This window comes from Zalophus californianus, chromosome 8 (assembly GCF_009762305.2).
Source record: "Zalophus californianus isolate mZalCal1 chromosome 8, mZalCal1.pri.v2, whole genome shotgun sequence".
Lineage (NCBI taxonomy): Eukaryota > Metazoa > Chordata > Mammalia > Carnivora > Otariidae > Zalophus > Zalophus californianus.
The window spans coordinates 17,852,813-17,877,089 of NC_045602.1; the positions used below are offsets into that span (position 1 = coordinate 17,852,813).

The 24,277-nt window shown below is 37.5% G+C and overlaps 1 protein-coding gene across 1 annotated transcript; it reads left to right on the top strand.

Annotated features, from left to right (window-relative positions):
• The first annotated feature begins 23,289 nt into the window (after positions 1-23,289).
• Positions 23,290-23,609, top strand: LOC113938534 (protein CEBPZOS-like). The gene has a single exon (XM_027623920.1). It carries the CDS (start codon positions 23,290-23,292, stop codon positions 23,530-23,532), a length of 243 nt encoding a protein of 80 aa, XP_027479721.1. The 3' UTR covers positions 23,533-23,609.
• Positions 23,610-24,277: the final 668 nt, after the last annotated feature.

Consider the following 24,277-nt stretch of genomic DNA (forward strand, 5'->3'; position numbering starts at 1 on the left):
TGTACATGAGGTTGTTTGATTTAATGTTGGGGGTAAGCAAAATGAAAAAGGATGACTACCAGGTTTCTGGCTGGGAAACTGGGTGAATAATTACCTTTTTGGAATCTAGGAAAGTATCATTCATTGGGTCAAGGAACATAAAAATAAAATCATTTTTGGGGGTGGATGGTAAGTTAAATTTAAGATATGTTAATCTTAAAGTTCTTGGGAAATATCCAATTACAGATGTTTACCAGCAACTCTATATGCAAGTTTGAAACTCAGAAGACATGATTAGAAATGCTGATAATTGGTGTCATCACCATGTAGGTGGTAGTTAAAATCACAAGAGTGGATGGGATCCCTGGGAAGTTTATAGTGAGTGGATCTGGGTTGCAGACTGTACCCTTGGGATATTAGCATTTTAAGGCATGGGCAGGAAAATAGGTGCTGATGACAAAGGGAGTGATCAAGAATATTAAATCTATGAGAATTTAGTTGGATAAAGTGGTCATTGCACTTATTAGAAAGTCACTGAGATCTTAGTCAAGGGGCTGCATCTGTGGAGTGATGAAGCAAGAAGCCAATTGTTTTGGGTTGTTAAATGAAGGTGAGGTAAACAAATGAATGCAGCAAATAGTATACTTAGAAGATTGACTATCAAGAACACACAGGAGATACTGAATAACTTTGAGAGGAAGAGGTTACAGAGAGAATAGCCTGGGCAGCAGTGACAGTGATGCTGGTTGTGCTTTCCAGTGGACAAGGCTGGGAGTATTGGTGATGTAAACTGTAGCACTTAGTGCCCAGGGTGGTGTCTGGGTTTGGTGTCCTCACATATCAGGTCTGCACGTGATCTGAGCATGCCCTTGGGTTTATGTCCTTGATATTGGCTGTCCACTCACCTATCTTTTCTGCTTAAATCATCCAGAGTCAGTTTCTTTTGTTTGCAAATGAGTATGCCTACTGATGGTTTGGTCTTCAGCATCTATACCAATGAAAAATAAATGAGTGATAAATTTAGGATTTGAGAAGTCCAGATTCAAACTCAGATATCTAAATAATCTGAAAGTAAATTTGTGTTCTCACCAGTCTGGTTTCTTTCATCCATTCATTTCATGGATTTTCAACTACCCAAGTAAGCAACCACCTAATGAACTAACCAACCAAATACAGTTATCAATAGTTTATTGATCCTTCTCTTGCTCAGTGATGTGAGGAATGTTGGGGAGTAACAGATTAAAGCTCCCATTATCCAGGAGTTCGTAGGACAGCAAGGTAGTCTAGTGAAAACTGTGAGAATAAACTGTCAGCTGCAGTGTATATACTCAACATGAGCCTTCCCAAGGCAGTGTTTCAGTGCTTCATGTCCACTCATTTCCCTAGAAGCACTTCAAGATTTTAAAAAAGCCAAAGCTACTATTTCTTGACCCCTCTCCCATGCAACTCACAGTGGATAGAACAGCAACTAAAGGATCAAAGAAACTTAGGTGGGGGCCCTATTATTATAGAGTCTCCAGATGCCACGTGGATATCTTCAGAAGAGCCCCTTACCTTCCTAGAACTGACACTAATATTAAGACTTTTCAACTAACTAAAATGTCTCAACATAATTACTGAGACATTTCAGTGCACTCAGTCCTAGTTCTGCTACATTTTCATTGATGCCTAAAAGACTGATTACATACTCCCAACAATGATATGCTCACACCCACTTGAAATGAATAAACTAGACAATGTTATGGTAGCAAGTAATTTATAACATCTTAGTGACTTAGCAAAATAGTTTATTTCTCTCTCTTAAAATCTGAGGCAAGCTAATAAGACTCTTCTCCATCCAGTGACCCACAGTATTCTATTTTTGACAATCTCATTTCAACATGTGACCTTCAAGATCTCCAGAATAGAGGGAAGAGAACACTGGAGGCCATGCATTGTCTCCCAAATGCCTTGGCTTAGGAATGATACATTTCACTTCTGCTTGTGTTTTATTGGATAAAACTAGGCATCTGTCCCTGCTAACTGCAAAGGGGGGCTGGGAAATATGGAGGAGCTCATGAAATACTGGATTTACCTTACTGCCTCTTCCATAGCATTTTTGGGGGGAAGGGACTAAGACTTAAAAAGCTTAGAAAAGATAGATCAGCATTTATGCTCATGCCTTCAACTATTCATCCGTTCTTTTTATAAGTACTAAGTACCTGATTCTGTATTGGATGCTAAAGATAAAAATAATGAATAGGTCTCAAGCTGTTTAATGCCTAATACAGGATTGAAATAATATAGAATCAAGAGACTGATCTATCATCTATTTATTTTATAATCTTAGGGAGGAGTAAAACAATAGCTGCTTGATAAATGCTTGTCTAATTATACCCCCTTCAGATTTTTGTTCAAATATTCCCTTCTCCATGAAGCATCCCTGATCATCTTCTTTACTACTGCACAGGACTCAAGCATTCCTTCTATTTGTTGTAAGTTGGTCTTCTCCAGAGCACTTATTATAATATATGCTACTTATTTGTCTATCATTTCATTCCCCACAATACACTGTACACTCAAAGAGGGCAAAATCTTTGTTTTTGATTCAGTGCTGTTTCAAAGCTTCCACAATAATACCTAGAATACAATAGGCTTAATATATATTTATTGAATTATGTGACTGAAGAAAATGATCAAAAAGTAAAAGAAGTAGAACTGATGAGCGATGTGATTTTAGGTGAGAACATTATTTTGAAAGGCACAGGGGACCAGGGAAGGTTTTATGGTAAACTGGTTAGCAGATGTGCAGGTGTGCATAGAGCCTTTCCAGGAAGAGCCCATGATGCATGGTGTCACCATCAAGATGAGTGAGTAAGTGGTGGGCTGAGAGCTGGGTGAATAAATGTGGGCAGAGGAAAATTACTCTGTACCCTCAGTGACTACATGCTTTGCTTATGAGCTCTGAAGTGTGATGTGAAAGTCTTGTACTAAAGTCAGTCATAAGGTGTCAAGAGACTCCCCATGATACCGGGACAGTGGAATGCTGGAAAGATGTGCAACCTTCTGTGCCACAGACAAGTGTTGCAGAAACTCATCAAAGTGAGTAAGCTCAGGGTTGGGAGGCAGGTTACCGAGGTGGTAGCTGTTATTTTTATTTATTTCTTTGTTTTTGAGAGAATTCAGCTGAATAAGTGAAGCAGAACAAGAACACACTAATAGGTTGGCTGGAAATGATAGAAACCTAAGTATCCCTCAAGGGCCAGTACAACTATCTCCTCCTTTCCTGAACATTTCATTCTCTCTCAGGCACATGTAGCATCCTCTATACACTTCTATTTGGGATATAGGTGATTTTGCCAAAAGTGAATTAACCGAATGCTCAGTGTGAAAAGTGAATGATTTGTTGAAAATATAAATATACTGACTGTAATCTGTGACAGAAATGAATAGTAGTGTTAAGAGTTTTTAACAAATTGTCCTGCTTTTTGTGAACTAGTGCCTAGAACATACTTGGTAATCAATTAAGGGCTCACTGGCTGAAATTTGAAGCTCAAATTTGTAGGCAAAAATATCTTTATCATTGTCTCCTTTGAAAGTAATTTCCTAAATCAGAAGCCTAAACAGTAGCATTCCATAAGGTGATAACATACATTGAAAAGCACCAAGTGGTATGTTCATTTTTTGTTTCTGATTTATTTGTTCATAGACAGTAGATATGCCTTAACTGGTTTTATTTTTACACTAGAATTCTGTGCCCTTTGCGCAAGATGTAGAAGTTAATTGGCAGCTAACTCACTTTGATGACAACTTTGGTGTGCTTGAGGGACATATTTTTGTAAATTGCCACATTTTTGATAGATTTTACCATGACTGGTTTACTTATAGATTGTTATTACGCTCCAGTAGGATTCACTGCTCTGCTCTGCACAGATGATGGGGTAGAAACTCATGCTCTCTTACTTCTTAGCAACAATGATAATAACAATGTATATGCAGTGTGTGTTTTCACAGCACAGCAGAGAAAGAAGAAACCCAAGAGAGCCCACACAGCCATCGGAGCATTTACCGTGAAACTAGAACAAAGTACTATAATTTCAAAGATGCTGTTAAAGGCATCTTGCCTTACAGAGAGGCACTGAAGAGCACATCCATTAGACATGAACTTTTGTTAGATCTGGGAGCAGACTTTTCTTTAACAGAGGTCAATAATGTTGTTTTCAGGCTGCTTTCTGCCTGAAAGCAGTTACCACAGGTTTGCTAAATCTCAAGGAACTGTACTCCCAGTAGTTACATGGAGCCCAATTCTGAGAGAACACTGGATTGACTTTCATTTCCAATCTCATGCTTAGTGGAGATTTCGAAGAATCACTCCCCTTCCTTCTTGGAGCCTCTGTTCTCTCATCTTAACAAAGAGAAATTTATGATTATGTGAAATTCGGGCTTCCAATCAAATTCCTCTTTGATGACGATGAAGTCTCAGGTAGCCTGTGTGATGAGTAAGGGGATGCTGGAAAAGTATGATATTTCAAGATGTTAATAAGTACAGTGTGGGGCAATTTGGCCTTTCTCAGAAATGTATGCAGCCTAATCATGCAGGGCATTCTAACTTCACGAGTGGAGGTAGCAGGATTGACAGAACAGCTCCTTTGCTCTAAGCCTCCCATGTACAGAAGGTAACTCTGGGCAAGTGGTCTTTCGATTTACAGTAGCTCCTTATTTAGCAATTACTGTCAAAGAGTAAACTGTCATTATAATAAATAGCATTTTCACTATTAAAGTTTGGTCTATAAAGCTTAATTAAGGAACAGTTACTTTATTTGAAAATTCTAACCAACAAATTAATCACCCATCTACCTGCCTTCTTAAGAAAGGACAAAAGACATGGCTTAATCTTTCACAGTAACCAGGGATCATTATTATGATAATCCATTACCATAGCTGGGTCACCAGTCAGCCCACTCCTGCACCAGGTATTACTATTCTGGGATCCATCAAAGCGAAGACCCAAGGATCCCCTACCTGTGCTTACCAATTTGTTGATAGGTTCTAGTGTATCTATGCTTATATGTATGTGCATGAGAAAGAAGTCCACATTTTCCTTAGACTGTCCAAGAAGTCCACATCCAAGTTGTTAGAAAACACTGAACTATTCTAAGGAGCCCACATAGCAATGTTCATATGACTGCATGCTTTTAACAAATGCTATCACCATCATCACCTAGGAGTGTGGGCACAAAATGCATGGAAAATAGACTGTGTTTTAAAAACACATGGACTTGGAACTACACTAGCAGTGCTCTTCCTTAATGACTGAAAGGATTTTTCTAATAAACAGAACAACTGAATTGCATGCTGGTCTACTGACTAGCAAAAATCCACATGTTAACTTTTTGAGATCTTATTTCTCCTTTACAACCCCCTGGCATTTCCCACACTAGGTTATTTGCTGCTTTGGATATCATTAGTTACCTTTATTATCCATTATTTCAAGTAACCTAAACTGTATACACTTCCTTAGGTCAAGGCACAATGTAATATCTGGATGTGATATTTGAGGCTTCGTTTTTTAAAATTCAATTACATTGTAACTGGAAAGAATACTGGCAATTAACAATGTAAAAGGCAAAAGTAATTAATAACCATAAGCATGTGTCAGACCCATAAAAGGCCAGTCCCCACCCCTAGTAACTCTTACCACCTGCCAGACCCTCAATCTCGGTTATTATATTCCTCTAAATTCCAAAACTGCAAACACGGCACTTACTTACAATATGATTTATTACACCAAACCCAAGCTCTGCTGAGCCCCTCTGGTTTATTATTAATAAGGTACCTGTGAGGTCACCATCAAATCTCAACGAGATACAAGGTTCCGGAGTGCTAGCAATGAAAGAAAATCTTGGCTGATAGAAAAAAAAGGAGGAATTCTCTTCCAGATTTGAGCCCAAGGCTTTTGGCAAAATTAAACAAAAAATGTACATCAGCAGTTTTGTGTGTGGAGTATCATGTTTTGCAATTTTTAAAGCCCAGATGAAAAATTACATCGCTGTGCATGAGAACAATTTAGATAATCAGCTACCTGCTTTCCAGTGGGACTTTAGGAGTTCATTCTTGTTATGGAGAACAAATGTGGTTGCAAATTAATGGAATCCTTCTCCTTGGAACTGAGAGAAATTAGAGAAGATTGGAGACTGAATATCTACCAGGAGTTAAGGAAGGACCTAGATAACTCGGAGGATGAAAGTCATTTCAATGTTTATTTATTTATTTATCTATTTATCTATTTATTTTTGCATTTCAATGTTTTAAACAAGGGAATGGGCAACTTCAGTGATGCCCTAGTAATGTATGGCTGAATTTCAAGAAATGCACCTAGCTTAAAATTATACTGAATTTATTTAGCAGCTATTATGGGTCTAGCATTGTGTTTTTTAATAGAGGGGAAAATGTCTTATCCACAGATCTTGTTGTCCATAAGCTTAAGGTCCATTTGGAAAAATCCAACAGAATATTTAGAGAGCAATTAACTACTGGGCTGCATCTCATGTAGTCCAGGGTATGTATGCTCAGGGCAGGTTTTCTGGAAAAGATGAAGTTTGAACTCTACCTGGAGAGAGTTAAACATTAGGGGACAAGGGAGGTGAGTAAACAAAGGACGGGAATGGCAGTGAAGAAGCTGAGGAGGGAAAGAAGAACTGTAAAAGCAAAATGTTTCCAATTCAAAAGAAACATCTGTGAGTTATTTGAAGTCATGGACTACATTAATATATATGCTGTGACATCCTGCTCAATGACTGGTACAACGTGAGGCTAAATATACATGAATAGACAAATTGATGAATAAATGATTGAATGGAAAGGACAGCTGGACTTTTTTCATCTTGATTTATCTACCACTTCACCTCTTCCTTAGATGCCCACTGCAATGTGAGTGTGACTTTAGGATTCCATGGTTTGATTTCAAAACCATGTCCCCTGGGGCGCCTGGGTGGCTCAGTCGTTAAGCGTCTGCCTTCGGCTCACGTCATGATCTCAGGATCCTGGGATCGAGGCCTGCATCGGGCTTCCTGCTCAGCGGGAACCCTGTTTCTCCCTCTCCCACTCCCCCTGCTTGTGTTCCCTCTATCGCTGTCTCTCTATGTCAAATAAATAAATAAAATCTTAAAAAAAAAAAAGAAAGAAAGAAAGAACCATGTCCCAAAGCCCAGCAAATTTGAGATTAAATTCTAGTGCTTCTGCTTACCAGCTGGGTAATCTTGGTAAATCTTTTATATATTTATTTATTTGAGAGAGAGAGAGTGGGAGGGGAGGGAGGGGAAAGTATCTCAAGGGGACTCTGTACTGAGCACTGAGCCTGACACTGGGCTTGATCTCAGGACCCTGAGCTCATGACCTAAGTCAAAACCAAGAGTCAGATACTTAACCAACTGAGCAATCATTTTAACTCTAAGCCTCATGTTTTCTCATCTGTAAAACAGAGAAAACATCATTCATCTTTCCTTTTTATTATGAAGACTGAATAAGAAACAATTGGCAAAGTACTCTAGTGCTTGAGACATTATAATTTGATATTAAATTTAGGTATACTAGGAAGACAACTCTACTAGGAAAAAAATGAAATGTCTATCCACAGTGCATTTTATTAATAAATGTAAATTAGTTTGAATTACAGTTTCTTGTTTATGGGAATAACTGATTTAGATTCTGATATGCAGGAAGACCAATTCTGAATTCTAAGCTCCTGAGACACCAGTCATCATGTCAAAACACATGGAACAGAGGGGAACACAATCTAAGTACACTTTCTTAAGTATTCTCCCTTCTTCCTACACTTCTTTTTAGCAAAAAAAAAAAAAAAAAAAAAAAAAGCCCTGTTTTCTGGAATTGTTGGCTTTATCACTGGAAATACTACGCTGCATGAAAGCTATTTGAGTCAGAGTCAGCTATCTACTTACATTAGAGAAGAAGAGCTTTCCTGAAGTTTGGAATGTTTCACTTACTGAAAACTAGGAATGATCTAGATTCACTGGCAAGCACATTGGCTGAGAGAGTTTCTTAAGAGTATTATTTTATGCTTGGAGTTAATTGTGTACAATTCCCATCCATCACTGGCTTATTAACTCCTGAAAGTAAGATGCTAGGTCTTACTAACCATAGTGACATTATGTCACTGTGATAATGGCTTTTGTAAAGCAAGCAAACTCTTCTTTTCTCCTTCCCTTCCCCTCTCTCTGCCTTATCACCTTCCTTTCTTTCCCTTTCAGTATGTACGGAGTCATGCTCCACCATATCATTGTTTGGTTTACTGAAATCTTTGGATATATTTTACTGTCTTTCTGGATAAAAAGAATGAGGGCTTCTGGGTCTGTACAGAAATCTGCTGAGATGATTTCTGGATACACTTGCCATTATTCTGTGTGTAATGTTAGGTATTTGGGGGCAATAGTAGGAATCCAGTTATAGAGCCTTGGTGGTAACATAAAAACTGCTAGCTTTATAATATGTTGGAGGAGGTTGGTGAAAAGAGATATTGCTGAGATCATTATGCAAATTAACAAGGGCCCTTTGTCGGGGGAAGAGGAGAAACAAAGAAGAGCAGAGGGAGGGATGAGCCTTCTAAAAACTCAGAAATGTTCCTCAGTCTCCTCATGTCCATTTTCCTTCCCTTCAAAATACATATACCAGCCCTAGGACAGAACCATGTGGGTATTATATTAGTCAGGGCTCTCCAGAGAAACAGATCCAATAGTTAAGGGAGAGAGAGACTGATTAAGACTGATTGATTCAGCATCCTGGAGACCTAGAAAGAGCCAGTATTTCAGTTCATGTTCAAAGGCAAGAAAGAATTGATGTCCCAGCTCAAGGCAGTAAGTCAGGAGGAATTTCCTCTCACTTGTGGGAGGTTCAGCTGTTCTACTGTCTGTTCTGTTCAGGCCTTCAACTAACTGGATGAGGCCCATCCACACCGGGAGAGCAATCTGCTTTACTCAGTATATAGATTCAAATATTAACCTCACCCAGAAACATCCTCACACATATACCCAGAATAAGGCTTAAGCAATTGGACTGTGGCCCAGTCAAGCTGACACAAAAACTTAACTATCACAGGTATAAACAGGCGTGAATGTCAACCGTCAGTAGTAGATGACGTGAGTGCTTTGACAGTAGAAGAAGAAATTTTACTCCTTTAGGGTGGGCTTTGCGCCAGTACCTGGAGTGAGTTTTGCCTTAGCTCACCAGGTGCACAGAGAAAGAAGTCCAGTGAAGACTTGATGTTTGTGAAATATGCCTTCTCTACAATCCACTTTTTATTCCACCTATTCCTGAATATAAGGTTGGATATGGGCTGTTGGTAAACACTCAACTTTTCATTCTGTATCTTATTAATCTTTTGCTGGCCACTCAGTGCCTATTGTGAGCCTTAGGTGGAAATGACAAAACCTACCTCAGCAGTGGCTCATTAAAGGCCAGAGAGAAATGGCCTGAAAGAGTTATTTTAATGTTCCATTTTGGGGTTGAAATCTCTAAAGCTCCACATATCATCTGCTTGAAGGTTTTCTTCTTCTGCTGTATAGACCTGGTTCATGTTGGATAGAAGCCTGAAATCTATCTGAGCATATTGTTATCAGCCTCACTTCCTTGCCAAAGCTCTTTCATTCGCTATTAGCAAAACAAAAGATGAAAAAACAGCTTCCTGAAGCCACTTAAATCTTTCCCACTGACAGAAACATAGGAGGCTAACACAGATGGTAGGAAGACAAACTATGGTTCATCAAGCTAGAGATTTGGTCCTCATGTTGCTGCCTAATTGATTTGACTGATTTCTGAATTTGCCAAATTAGCATGCTGCTTTCTTCCAGTGTAGAGTCCTTTCCATGAAAAAAAAAAAAAAAGTCCTTTGCCCCATCTATCACAGACCTTGTTCAACACTGCACCGTGATGCCAGGACAACACAGGTCCTGTCCATCCTACTGATACTGAGCACAAGTGGGAAACCAAAAGTTAAGGCCAAGAACTGGGTGGGGAGGTTCTCACAAGGGAAAGGGCTTTCATCCCAGCTTAGCTTAATGGAATGAAATAGAGTTTCAGTATTTTGAAACACAGATTGACAAACTGATATGAAAACAAAACAAGACCCTTTGTAGCATAGAACCTCGATGATCTAAGAGACATTTTCCCAAAGTCAAAGATGATCACATTATTCTGCAAAACCTTGGTGGTATAAATGAGACCCGTGCTGAGGTCTGCAGAACATACCCACAAAGATGCAAAGAATGGAAGCACAGAAATATGAAAACTATTCAGGCAGTATGATATGAAGAAAACAAAATTACTTTAGCTACTCCTAGCTAGCCCTAGCTCCTTTAAAAAAATCCATTTGTGCATTTATTTATTAAAAAAATATATTGTCTGTTTGCATGCCACTCACTCTCATCCACCCTTCCAAATGTTAAGACCCACAAGTTCAGGAAAGTTGTCTTATTCATATTTATATTTTCAGAATCTAGACCAGTACATGGCACAAAGGTTTCCAAGAAACATATTTGGATTAGTTGACCAAAAACATACAAAAACTAGGAAATATTTATTAGCATTTGTAATCAAGGAGAAACCAAGGGCAAACAGGTTCAGCTTGAGAAAGAAAAGGGTTAATTTACCCAAGAGTCCCACAGACAAAGAAAGAGTTGTCCACAGGGGTAAATGAATAAGGTCATTTAATGTTATCCCACTTGTACTCTTAGGGTCCAAGTGACAGCATGGAAATCAAGATTTAGCTATGACACATCATGGGGAAATGTTTAACTGGCAACTTATGGAAATTAATCAGAAGCTTATAAATGGAGCATCAGGTGATGGTCCTCACTCACATGTAACTTTTCCCATGCATAGCATGTAAACTGAAGAGTATTACATTTCTATGGTGGCATCCAACGGTACTGGGAGCAAAGGACACATGGAAGAAAGTCTCTTCAACTGGGAGAAGAGCTCACTGCTTCCACCTTACATAAAGCATGAATGCTAATCTAGCAAAAAAACATGTCAGTAGTGCTAGGTTTAAATTTAGGATGTGGTCTTGAATAATATAAGCTAAAGTAAATAAAATGGACATGAGACATTGAAGCTCTAGCAGAGAACATGAGTGAGTACAGGTAAATACAGGGATATGGAATTATAGGTACAATTGGATGGGATTTTTTCATACAGGAGAAGGGACATCTTCCCCCAGGAGAAGGAGTTAAATATAGCCATAAATAAGCAATAGGTTTTTTTGTTTGTTTCAAGTTTTTAAATTCTAGTTAGAGAATTCAGAGATTCATCACTTACATATAACACCCAGTGCTCATCGCAATAAGTGCCCTCCTTAATACCCATCACCCATTTAACCCATTCCCTGCCCACCTCCCCTCCAGCAACCCTCAGTTTGTTCTCTGTAGTTAAGAGTCTCTTATGGCTTGCCTACCTGTTTTTCCTTTTTCTTTTCCCTTTCCCTATGTTCATCTGTTTTTTCAAATTCCACATATGAGTGAGATCATATGGTATTTGTCTTTCTCTGACTGACTTATTTCGCTTCACATGATATAGTCTAGCTCCATCCATGTCATTGTAAATGGCAAGATTTCATTCTTTTGATGGCCGAGTAATATTCCATTACATACACACACACACACACACACACACACACACGCACATGCACACACCCCACATCTTCTTTATCCATTCCTCAGTCAGTAGATGTTTGGGATTTCTCCATAATTTGGCTATTGTTAATAATGCTGCTATAAACATCAGGGTGCATGTGCCGCTTTGAATCAGTATTTTCGTATCCTTTGGGTAATACCTAGTAGTAATAAGCAATAGTTTTTATCTTGGTGGAAGAGAGGAAGTTTTTAGAGAAATTGTTTGTGAAGTCTCCAAAATTCTTCAAGAAACAAAAGGTAAATTTGTTTGCTGAGAATAAAATTATGTACTTGGATAACAGGTTTAAGAGAAGATCTAAATTTTAAAAAAGTAACTGAGAAGAATAAGAGCAATCCTTCCTAGGAAGAAAACTGAAATGACTGCTGAGTGATACTGAGATGCTTGCAATAGTGGACACGGATTTAGTTGTCATCTACAGGCATGGTGGTGTTTTCTTCAAAATTTAACAGTCACTTAGGCATGAAGATAAAGAGTACAGATCATGGCACCCCCCCGCCCCCTCCAAGACTGGGCTGCCAGGAGACAGGTGGCAGATAGCAAGAAGACTGATGTTTCTAGTAAGAGAGTTCAGATGCATCACCCTACTCAGTTGGTGGCACAGCTATTCCCCTGACCCTGTCTCTTTGTACCTGTCATAAGTACAGAGTGATCTACCTAAAGTAGAGTCATCCCTTATATTCTTTAGGCACCTCACCAACAATAGGAGAAAATTCATATGGATGCTATTGTTCCTTCACAATATGGACACAATCAACTTCTTCAACCTTACCTCTTAATAAATGCCTGTTTGCCTAATCTTGCTTCATGCTTTGTGGATTCTTTTCCAAACGGGGAACAATTTCTGCTTTCTTCATTAGGATACAAGGACTTCCACATGTAACTGCTAGAATGGTTCAGTCCTCAGTGGGTTTCCACAATCGGTTCCCTCTTCTTAAAACACTCTTCCCCCTGTATGTGGACTCATAGACATTGTTTTCCACATTCATCATATATCACTCTGACTGTCAAGTTTCACTTCTTAGTTTTCAATGAGTTTTGATGTATGCAAAGTGAACCACTCTTCCCTTTATACAAATTTTATAACTTATCCCTATTTCCAAACTTACTTAATTATAAATATGCATTTAAATGTGTCTCCTATTAGATTGTGATCACGTTAATAACAATGACTTCTCAGCACTTTTTTTTTTAACCTCAGGACCTCTGTGAAACACCGGAGTTACTCAATAAATATGCATTGGCCTGAAGACACCATGACTGTAGAGTTAGGTAAAGGGATAATGTGGCTTTGAATAGTGAAGGGGCACCAAGAGGGCAACTCCCGACAGAATGAAAGATGCAAAGAGACTGCAGGTTTGGAAGATAATGACAGCCCTGCCTTTATAGACTTCTTCAGAAAGTAGCACATAATATGGATGCAAAGGTCAGGTGAACCAGACTATAGAAATCTTTAAAGACTACATAATGAAGATTAGATGAAATATTGTTGAAAATTAGAATCCCAATGATTAAAAGGTTTTTATTCTCTTTTCTAAGAAACATTGGTTTAGGAGATGAAATTACTAAAAAAAAACACATCACATTATACTAAAATTTACTAGTCCACCCTTTTCTACAACCATATGTAAAAGTATTTGCTTTATTCACTTCACTGAGTTTTTAAGGGATTAAATTATGTAAAACATCAAAAAATCCTACTAGAATGAAAGGTGCCATAATTAAACAAAATTAAATTACAAATGACAGAAGTCAGACACAAAAGAGTTCAACTGTATATGATTCAAATTCATTTAAAGTACAAAAACATGAAAACACATTAATCTATATTGTCAGAAGTGAAGATAATAGTTACACTTAGATGTGGTCCTGCTGAGGATGGACCAAGAAGGGGGTTTCTGGACTGCTGGATTATTTTCTTTTTTTCTGGGATTTAGGTGCTAGCTCATAGGTGTGTTCAGATTATGAAAGATCATTGAGATGTACCTTTTCCTAAATGTAAATCACTTTAATTCAAAAATGCTTTAAAAGTATAAACACAAGACTAAGAGTAAAGTTTGCAAAAAAGATACAATACCCAGAAAAGTTACTGTGTCTAATGTAAAAACAAACAAAAAAATCCTGACAAATTTATTTGAAAAAGACAAATAACCCAAGAGAAAAATGGGCAAAGAGCATTAACAAACAACTCATGGAAGGCATACAAATGGCTAATAAACATGTTTTTAAAAAAGATGTTTAATTTATTATTGATCTGGAAGCTGCAAATTCAAAAAACTAGCTACCATTTCTCATCTAGCAGACCAGCAAACATTAAGAAGATGGATAATACCATAATGGCCAGCCTTTGTTGAGTACATACTATGTGATGACATTTTTCTACCTGCTTTATTTTTTTTATAATCCTCATTTAACTTGTGGTCTTATTTCTAATCTCCATTTTATAGGAAATATTAGTACTTTTCTCAAATAGTAGGTGGTAAAGTTAGGCTTCAAAGCAGGCCATTGATCCCACAACTCTTAGCCATTATTTTAACCACCATTTTGTTTATTTTATGTTCTCTATTGGAATTCTGCATGTTAGTAATGAACATATCTCCTCTACAGACACCGAGCAATTCACAAACCAAACACAGGAATAGAGGGGAATTTTAAAATATTTTAGTTATGTTATGGTGGCTATTGAAATTGCTACTTTAATACTTTTAGGGAGCTGCCCAAGTATCCCAATGCTAACTTAAAGATGATTTTCCCAATGATTTGTATTTTTTTAATTATTAACATACTGAATATTAAAACTAAGCCTACAGACAAGTGGCATTGAATTCATTTAATTGTGCTACCGAGGTAGAAGAAATGTTGGGATTATGGTTAAATTTAGTCAGAAAATTTGTTTTTAGATTTAGTTATATACACTGAGAGTGCAGGAATGCTGTAACCAAACAAATGGTGGGAAATAGAATATAGATACTAATTCTTTAATTTTTTGTGACTGAAGTTCAGTGAAATATAGGAGGTCACAGAAAGAAAAATGAAGAGAACGTAAAATTATAATGCTATTATTGTTAAATAGATATTACTTTTTAAAAGTGCTAATTATATAAAGTATTACACAAAGTTATAGTTACCTTTAGAAATCCACTAGAAGAAAATGTATAAACCTTCAAAATTATCAGAACACATACACAAAGCATAGCAAAGAAAATCACCATGTAAAGATTATAAAACTTAGGAACATATCACAAAAAATCTAAACCTAAACATATCTGTCATATATGTACATTCATAAATTGGCTACAATACCAATTGAAAGAAACAATAGCAGTTGGACCACAAATCAAAACCCTATATACTCCATATAAGAGATATATTTAAAACAAATGATTTAGAAAGGTTATCAAAGTCTTAAATTACAGTGGGTTGGTAAAATGCCCTTCACCCACACGGGCAGAAACAATAGATAATGATATGATTTGAGGGGGCAGAGATTAATTATAAGCCTCTCTCTCTTGCTTCTGAACTACACTGAGAACTTACTCAAGAGTACAGAAGAGGCACAATACAGTGCCTATTTTGGTAAAATTATATTGAGGACATAGCTTTAATACCTGAATTGAATTTATCCACTCAAGGAAGGTATCTGTAGGAGTCGTGGCCCTATGATCATGTCCCGGGAAGTAGAAGTGAAAGAAACCTTTACTGTAGGTCTACAGGGATGAAATGAGAACAGGGGTAAGGTGAGAGATAGAAAGATATAAATAGAGGGAAGAGCATGTATGTGTACCTGAGGCTGAGCACCAAGAACACTTGGCCGCTTATGAAAAGTGACCAGTGGAGTCTTTCAGACAAGTTTGTGAATGAATGATATGATTATTCTCTGATAGGGAATAGTGAAAAGGGGCCACATTTGGGGAGAAAGACAACAAATCTGGTTTTATATATATTGACTTTAAGATGCCCAAGATAATATATCAAGAAGACTTGATATATAGGTCTAGAACAAAAAGTAGAGCTTATGATTTCTCCCACTTTTCCCTTTCTCACTGTGGGAGTTTTGTTACTCATTTATTATGCATATGATTGAAAAACGTCATTTCTTCCAATGTAATTTCTTTGTAGTGTAATATTTAAATAGCACCAGTATTCAGCATCAGCCCTTTTTAGCATGGTGTTCCCATTCATGATTATGGATAGATTTCATGGTCAGGTGTTCTTGTTTTTTATTTTCTTACTTTTATGTCTTTTTTAAATAAATTATCCCCAAGATTCTCTCACAGGTACAATAGTTTCCCAAGTTCATCCCTGTTTGAGAATGTCTTCTTCTAACATTTGGATACAAGACATAACTCAGCTTGTCATGATAGTTTGGTCATAAACTCTTGTATGCTGAACTTGTAGACTTAGGCCTTTTTTTGTAAAAATTCAACATTGTTGCAAAAAATTAGAAAATGAACCTGATTTTTTTTTTTTCACTTTGAGAGTTGTTTTTCTGCTTGGATGACTGAAAATTTCTTTCTCCATTCATGAAGTTCAGTAATTTGTTGAGGATATGTTGTGGCAGTAGCTGTTAATGTATGAATTCTTCTGCAAAAGACACATCCTATATTTGTTAAAATCAAATTCAGCTGCAATTATCAGCAAAATCCAAAATATCAGTGAGTTAACAAGATAATAGCTTATTTTCCTTTCATACTAAAAAAAAAAAAATCTGGAGGAAGCCACTACGTCAGTATTCTAAGAACCATAAGGAGAAATGCAGACAAATGAGCAAACCATGTTCCTCTGACTATATTTCCTGCAATTCACACACACTCTTCTTGCTTACATCCTACTGGTCAAAACTTAGTCCTATGGTCACACTTAAGTGGCAAAAGTAGTGGGGAAATGTTGCTTTTATTCCAAGCAACCTCTTCCAAATCCTCTGTTTGCTTTGATATGGTCTACTTAAATTATCTTTGACTCTTTCCCCCCTAAGTCATTGGCCTACTTCTCTGAGCTGCCATTTAAGAGTGGAATAGCACACTTAATTGTGTCTTTTCTGTATTATGAGGGCATAGATGGAGTTGGAGAACATGGGATTGCAGAGAGAACACAATGAGGGAGATATATAACCTATAATGAAAGCTGTGTACTCTTCTTAGATCATTTAACCTATTCAGGAATCATTGAGCAACACCTTTGAGTCTCATCCAAATAAGACCCCGAGTTTCCATCAGAAAGAAACAGTCATGTTACTCACTCTTCCTTTCACTTACTGGTAACACTGTAACAGTCGTGGCCACCATGTCACTAAGTCAGAAGAAGAGAAATGTACTGAAGCATGTGGGGAAGACCCATTTTTAATGATTCAATCTAAGAGCTAGGGAAACTTCTCTGAAGCTCTTGCAAAATGTGCAGAACCCATATAGAGCAAACTGAGTAATTTTGCTAAGGTCCATGAAAAAGATGAACAAAAAGTAAAGCTACAGCATGAAGCTAAATGGCAAGAATTTACATGGTAAAATTTGTAAGAAGAAAAAAAAATTCTAAGTATTAATTTACAAACATAATACAAATTAATTTTATACTGGCATGATTTCCTTAAGAAATGAAAACAAATGCTAAATTATATGATTTATATGGAAGAATAAATGTCTAAGGATTGCAAATAAGTTTTCATTTTAAATAGAGTAATGGGAATAGATTGTCTTTCCCACAGAGTAAAACATATTTTAAAGCTATAGTAACTAAAGGATGTGGGACAAGGCCAAGAAAAGGCAGAGGCATCAGGGCCACCTGTTGGAAAAATCAGGGGAAAGAATATATTACACTTATAGTATACAATCAAGTAAACGGTTCAAATCCAAGGGAAAAGGGCATTTTAAAAAAAGGCTAAACACCTGGAAAATAGAACTAAACCTGAAACTAATGTAACATTACATTTCAACTATACTCAAAACAAAAAAACCATAAATCCTATCTAACATCAAAAAATGGTAAAATGCATTAAATATTCAAATTTAGAAAATGTGACCAAAGAGTAAAAATGCTAAATATACATTAGTAAAAAATATAATTGTGTATTCTTACAAGACACACCAGTAAAAGTAAAATGGTAAATTTATGTATGATCAGTGAATTGTATTTAGGTCGATATCCTGGTTGTGATATTATACTAAAGTTTTGCAAAATGGTTCCCTTGGGGGAAACTGGGAAAAGTGTACAAAGAATCACTGTGTGTGTGTGTATGTGTGTGTGTGTTTTGTACCTGAATGTAAATCTATAATTATCTCAATAAAATGTTTAAATAAAAACCCATGAAATCTGAAATAAACCCTACAAATATGTAATAGCACAGAAAAAGTTGAGGCTCCAGACCCAATAAACCATAGACCCTTCCCTCCTCAAACCTAACATTGTTAATGTTTATACTTGTTCATTATAGCCTTTGAGTGTCACGGTAAGAGGTGTGAGCAGAATTGGAACTAGAATAGAGAAAAGCTGTATATTGATGCCCATTAAACCTTTGTGAAAGTTTGCTTCTTTGAGATAATCTTGGGTCACTTATGTCTTTAGCTCCAATGGTGATCTATCAGATATCATGAGGTCAAAAAAATTAACTGGCAGTTACAAACTAAACAACATTTTTTCTTGGTAGGAACCATATAAAACCATGAATATGAATTTAGATTTCAATATTTATATAAGGAATATACTGGTAAGTGAGAAAAGCATATCATAAAACAGTACAAAAATAAGATACTGTTTTGAAAGAAACACACACATGTACATATGTATATGTATTTTAAAGAGAGTTGTTTTGTGACTGTAATGATCTTTCTTTGAAACTTTTATGCTTTCTCTGAGAGCATGCATTAGATTCTGCTTATTGAACAAACACAACGAAGACCTGTAGCAGAGAATGTTCATTACAGAATGTTTTATGCAGAATTTTTTACGCCCTTGCTGCCTGATTTCTCCATCGACTCAACTGACCCCCTCAAAGCATGAAGTTGTGATTGTATTATGTGGCAGCTTCTGGCTCCTCAAGGTCCCAATATTCAAACCTTGATCTCTGGCCTGTACTCATTTAACTTCTGATTACAATTTATTTAATAACCATCCCACCTCTGCCTTCCTTTAATTCCTGATTATAATTCATTTGTTTGTAAAAACTCACTACAGACAAAGGTATGGCCTCAGATGAACAGGTTTCCCTAACAAGAATTTCAGAACCAAGTCAATGTGATTTTCCTTCCCTATAACCTATAACAGAAAAAGGAAGAAGGACCATCATTCTGCTCAATGAAATGCTGCTGATCTAGCCCGTGCTTTAATTTTTTTCAAGGGTTATTATCCCTTCCTTCCTTATTATTTATTAACATCTCCTCTCTTATGGCTTGTTCACTTAAAAGGAAATATATCCAACTTTTTGGGGGCGCTGAGTACAATGCACCAACTACATTTTTTAGCATCATGCTGACACATGCTCAACTGGAAAATTATCCCCATCTCAACTGCTTGTCTTAACAGATCAATGTGAATGTAAATGAAGGAAATGAGTGAATAGAGATTTATATTTTTATCAAAGGAAAAAAATGTACAAAATAAACTGAATCCGGCGTCCTACTTATCCAGTCTCAGATGCAGTGCCTGGGTTTACAGAAGCAAAGCTCAGCTCTCTAGCAGAGGAGGACTCAAACTCATCTTTTCACTCTGCCTCATCTCTATTTTTTATCCTAAAGAGATTCTTGGGCCTGCCATGTTTTCCTCGCCCTACTGGTTTGTTTGACATTTCTCAAGGCTCAACCTCCAACACTGGCCTTCTGCCCAGCAATACTCCTGCCCAGTGACCAGTTTCCAGGCCTCACAAACTTGATGATCTCTATTGCAATTTCTGACTTCCATCTTAGTACACAGCAGACAATACCTGCAAGTCTTTGCTATAGGACCAAAAAAGTTCATCACCTTGACCCCTTCTCCCAGGCATTCAGCCACTTTGCTAATCTACTAGAGGCCCACTGAGTATGTTTTGTGTCATCAGAACCATTCTATACATCACAGAGAAATAGAAAATAAATCTTAATATGGTCGCCAAGAAGTTACAATCAATTTGAGGAGCCCCGAAATTACAGAGTAATTTAATGTTAACCTGAATTTAATGTTATAAACATTAACTGGCAATCAGCTTGGGGCCAATTAGAAATACTGAGAATTAAAATAAATCAATTCCATTGAATTTACTTCAGATCATATGGCTGACAGCTAAGTGCCTGTGGTAGAATTTTTTCCCATGTTAATATAACCAGTGGATAAGTTTCCACCAATCTCAGTGCCTGGAGCAGTGGTTGGCAAGTCCTATGGGTGGAAACACTAGGAAATACATTTCGGGGAGAATGAATGGCAGAAAATTACAGCTGTACTCAGTGGAAATGATGGTAGATTCAGTTCACCCTTAATTAACAATCAATATAGTTTACAGTCAACTTCCCCCTCCTTGTCCCCACCAAATTCACCATGCACTAGTTACTTAGACAATGAGGTACAAGATTTTTTAAAAGTTTAAAGTTCTGTGATATTGGTAACTGTATTCATAAGTAGTATTGCTGATTTTGAGTGGAGAATAGAATCACATACGGCAAAAGCTCTTCTGATTGGGATGCAACGTTTTTAGTACTCTCTTTGGGACCCTTATATCTTTAGAACAATAATTTTGTGACACTTTTATCATTGGTGACATTAAGTGCAGAATCACTTATGGGATTCATCCATGATTCAAGGACCATTCTGATTGAAACCACATGTACAATTAGAGTGTATAGGAATGTCATATAATTATGATGATAGTAAAAAGGAATATAGCTGTCTTTAATGGAGTATTTATTCTGTGCCAGTTGCATGCAGACATTTTATTTTAAATGTAATCATCAAGTTAATAAAGGAAGGGGACGCTGGAGATCTAAGGTACTATAATTGTACATTCATTCTTTTTTTTTTTTTAAAGATTTTCTTTATTTATTTGACAGAGACAGAGCAAGAGAGAGAACACAAGCAGGGCCAGTAGGAGAGGGAGAAGCAGGCTTCCTGCAGAGCAGGAAGTCCGATGCGGGGCTCGATCCCAGGACCCTGGGATCATGACCTGAGCCGAAGGCAGATGCTTAATGACTGAGCCACCCGGGCGCCCCTCATACATTCATTCTTCCTGTTGCCTATGATTTAATACTGCTGTGCTAGATACTAGAAATGGTCAGTGTTACTATTTTAGGTGGCAATGGTACCATTTCAGGAATGCCAGGATAATTAAACCCTCTTTAAAAAAACACACTTCATTTGAAATAGCTGAAGGCTTTAAAGCTCAACATTAATGGTCTATTTCCACATTCCAATATGGCAGGCACTAGCCACATGTGGCTCTTTAAAGTTATGTTAATTGAAATGAAATAAAAATAAAAGTTGAGTCCCTCTGGCATACTACGCGATTTCCTATGGAACATTTCTAGCATCACAGAAATTTGTATTGAATAGCAGTAGATACTTTTCATTGTTTCTTATTAAAGTGCACTAACCAAGGATTCATGCATTATTTATACCTTTGGGACAAAGTATATTTAGATCCTTTTCTAAGGCCATGTTCTGATATGTAGAAAGGGAAGGGAACCTGAAGGCACTGAGGAAAAATCTTCTCGACTTTTCCATTTTAAACATACTCAACTCCCATGCTATGTGCTCACACTTAGAGCATATAAATTCAGTAGATCTGATAACCCTGAAGGAAGACCCTCTGTGTTTCTCCATCTTATTATTTTAATTACCACTCCACTGTTCGGCATTACCAAGGATATTGGTGTGAGCGAACCTCACTTACAAGGAAAACATATCAGCCCAAGAACAAATGCTCTTGAGTCAAGATGGGAAATCAATCTCAGAAAGCCTGGTGGGAGTGAGACTGTCTGAAACGCTCCTCTGCCTTTGGTTGATCACTCCCTCCCATGTATCAGGAACAGCACAGACCTTGGAAGCCTCCATAGGATTATGCTTTGGTAAGTTTGGAACTTGCTGTCAAAATGGACCAAAGCACCACTACATGTGCATACACACATAGCTCAAAAAAACACAAAATCAAACAAACAGTAACACCCAAAGAAGCCAGCAACTCTATTTGAACAGATCTTACTGCCCAAATGAAAGCAAAACTCATCACTTTCCAGGTTAGAACAGCTGAGACCCATCAACCAACGGAAAACAATTTGTTCGGAGTAGAAGTTGTCACTGGCTATTACCACGTGGAACGTGAAGAGCCGCTGCAGACCTCCGCTCCCTGATTCAGGCAGGCCTGCTCCCATTTCACTTGACAGCTGTGGACATTGGAATAATACAAAACATAACCTAATCAACAGACTGTGAAAAATCTGAAAGCTAAAGACAGATGTTCTGCTGCCATCACCACCTTTCATAGTTAATTATATTTATATGGGGGAAAAGAAGTGATAAGTCAACTCCTTGAAGAAGGCCTCCTCTACTATTAATGGTGGGTGAGTACGGAGTTCTCTGTCAAGGAGTGGTTCTCAGTCGGCTTAAATCTGAGCTCTGGTGGCAGATGAGCCTGTGCGGAATCGGCCTGTTTCATACAAAAATCTACATCCTTCGCTGTATTTTTAGCTGTCTCATTCAACATCTCTGTTCTGTCCCAGACTAGGCTAATAAGGTCAAATCTCTAGCCAGTCATTACTGAGTGCAGTTAGTGTACGCCAATCACTGCCCAAAAGACTAAAGGCAACCAGTTGAGAACAACCAGTTCTTTCATATCGTGAATGTATAAAGAACCGAGGGAAATCTCAGAAATGAAAATGGAAAATGCTTTATCATCTGCTCCAGTGACTGGTACCAGGAAATGGCTTTTCTACAAGTTAATTAGGAGTCACAAACTTACTTGCCTATAGAGAGCAAAAATACAAATCAAACGTCTACTTTGTGTTTTTTGAATGTCAAATAGTAAAATACTTTTTAAATTGCAAGGGATCATATTACTAGAGAATATTATCTATCTTTAATTTTTCAGTAACGAATCAACAACAAAATGACCATTACTTATCATTTATAACTGCCTCTATCAGTCTGGAGGAAAGAGTGTCTTTTGAGTACTAGTACATGATATTCAGATCCGACTGCAAGATTTGAAGTAAAAACACATGCCCTGCCATTAATTTAAGCAATTCCCTTCACTTCTGTGGAGATCAGTTTTCCTGTCTGTAAATTTTAATAATTTTTTAAAGATTTTATTTATTTGACAGAGACATAGTGAGAGAAGGAACACAAGCAGGGGGAGTGGGAGAGGGAGAAGCAGGCTTCTCGCTGAGCAGGGAGCCTGATGCGGGGCTTGATCCCAGGACCCTGGGATCATGACCTGGGCCGAAGGCAGACGCTTAACGACTGAGCCACTCGGGCACCCCATGTAAATTATAATAATTATACTATCCACTATTATTTAGAGGAATATTATGAGGCTAAAACAAGATGAAAGATATTAAGAATTCAACACAATAAAAAATATAAGGTAACATTCGACTTTGATAATTATTAGCAACTACCACTTTTTTCTTTCAAAGGTGTTTTTTGTCTATGAAAAAAACAGCTGCGTGTAAGCACCTCAGGATGGCCTGCACTATGGAAGCAGTGGCAAAGAAGATCTTTAAAGGAGTTTTAGTAGTTGAACTCTTGGGCGTTTTTGGAGCATATTTTTTGTTTAATAAGATGAACACAAGCCAAGATTTCTGGCAAACAATGAGCAAGAAATTTCCCTTCATCTTGGAAATTTATTACAAATCCATTGAACAGTCTGGAATGTATGGAGTCAGAGAGCAAGATCAAGAAAAATGGTTGAATAGCAAAAATTAGGACCAGTCATCGCGTTCAGCCTCCCATCTAAGCTGTTTGAGACCTTTGTGGGGGAGAAGAAAGATGAGCACACCACTTTGCAGACTTCTGGCCCCACAGAACAAAAAATAGGAACTTCTGGTCTGCCATGGCTCACAGTCATTTCCCATCCACTATGCAAATCCCCTGCTTTTGTTTGTTGCTTTCCTCTGACATTTATTATTAAAGGCTACTGTTTAACAAATAAAAGACTAGGAGAAGAAAGAAAAAAAAAACAGTGCTGTCATTTTTTTCATTATTAATCTTATAGATGCTACTACATATAATACTATTTATTACATACCTATTCTATAACAAAATAATATACACTAAATAAAATATGTCTAAAAGCTATGTGAGATAGACACACTTGCTGGTCCTGGTAAGATCCACCCCCCCCATTTTTTACTAACAGTGACCCCATTCTAGTTGTGGGCAGCAACATTGCCAGCCCCAAGGTCAACACTCTTTTTCCCAGAGTCCCTTGCAGCAGGTGGTGGTGATGTAACAGTGCACACTGTGGCAGAACAGCAAAGTCCATGGGGAGGCTCTAGGAAGCAAAGCTTTTGCTTTGTCTATGAAAGGAAAGAAAGAGACTGAAAATTTCATCCTTCTTATTTCTACCCGAGACACAGGCAGCATGTCTGCAGCTCTGGAAGAGGTGACAAGGATAGGGAAAAGCCAAGGGAACTGCAGATTGGTTGTCAACAACACTGTCAAAGGAGGA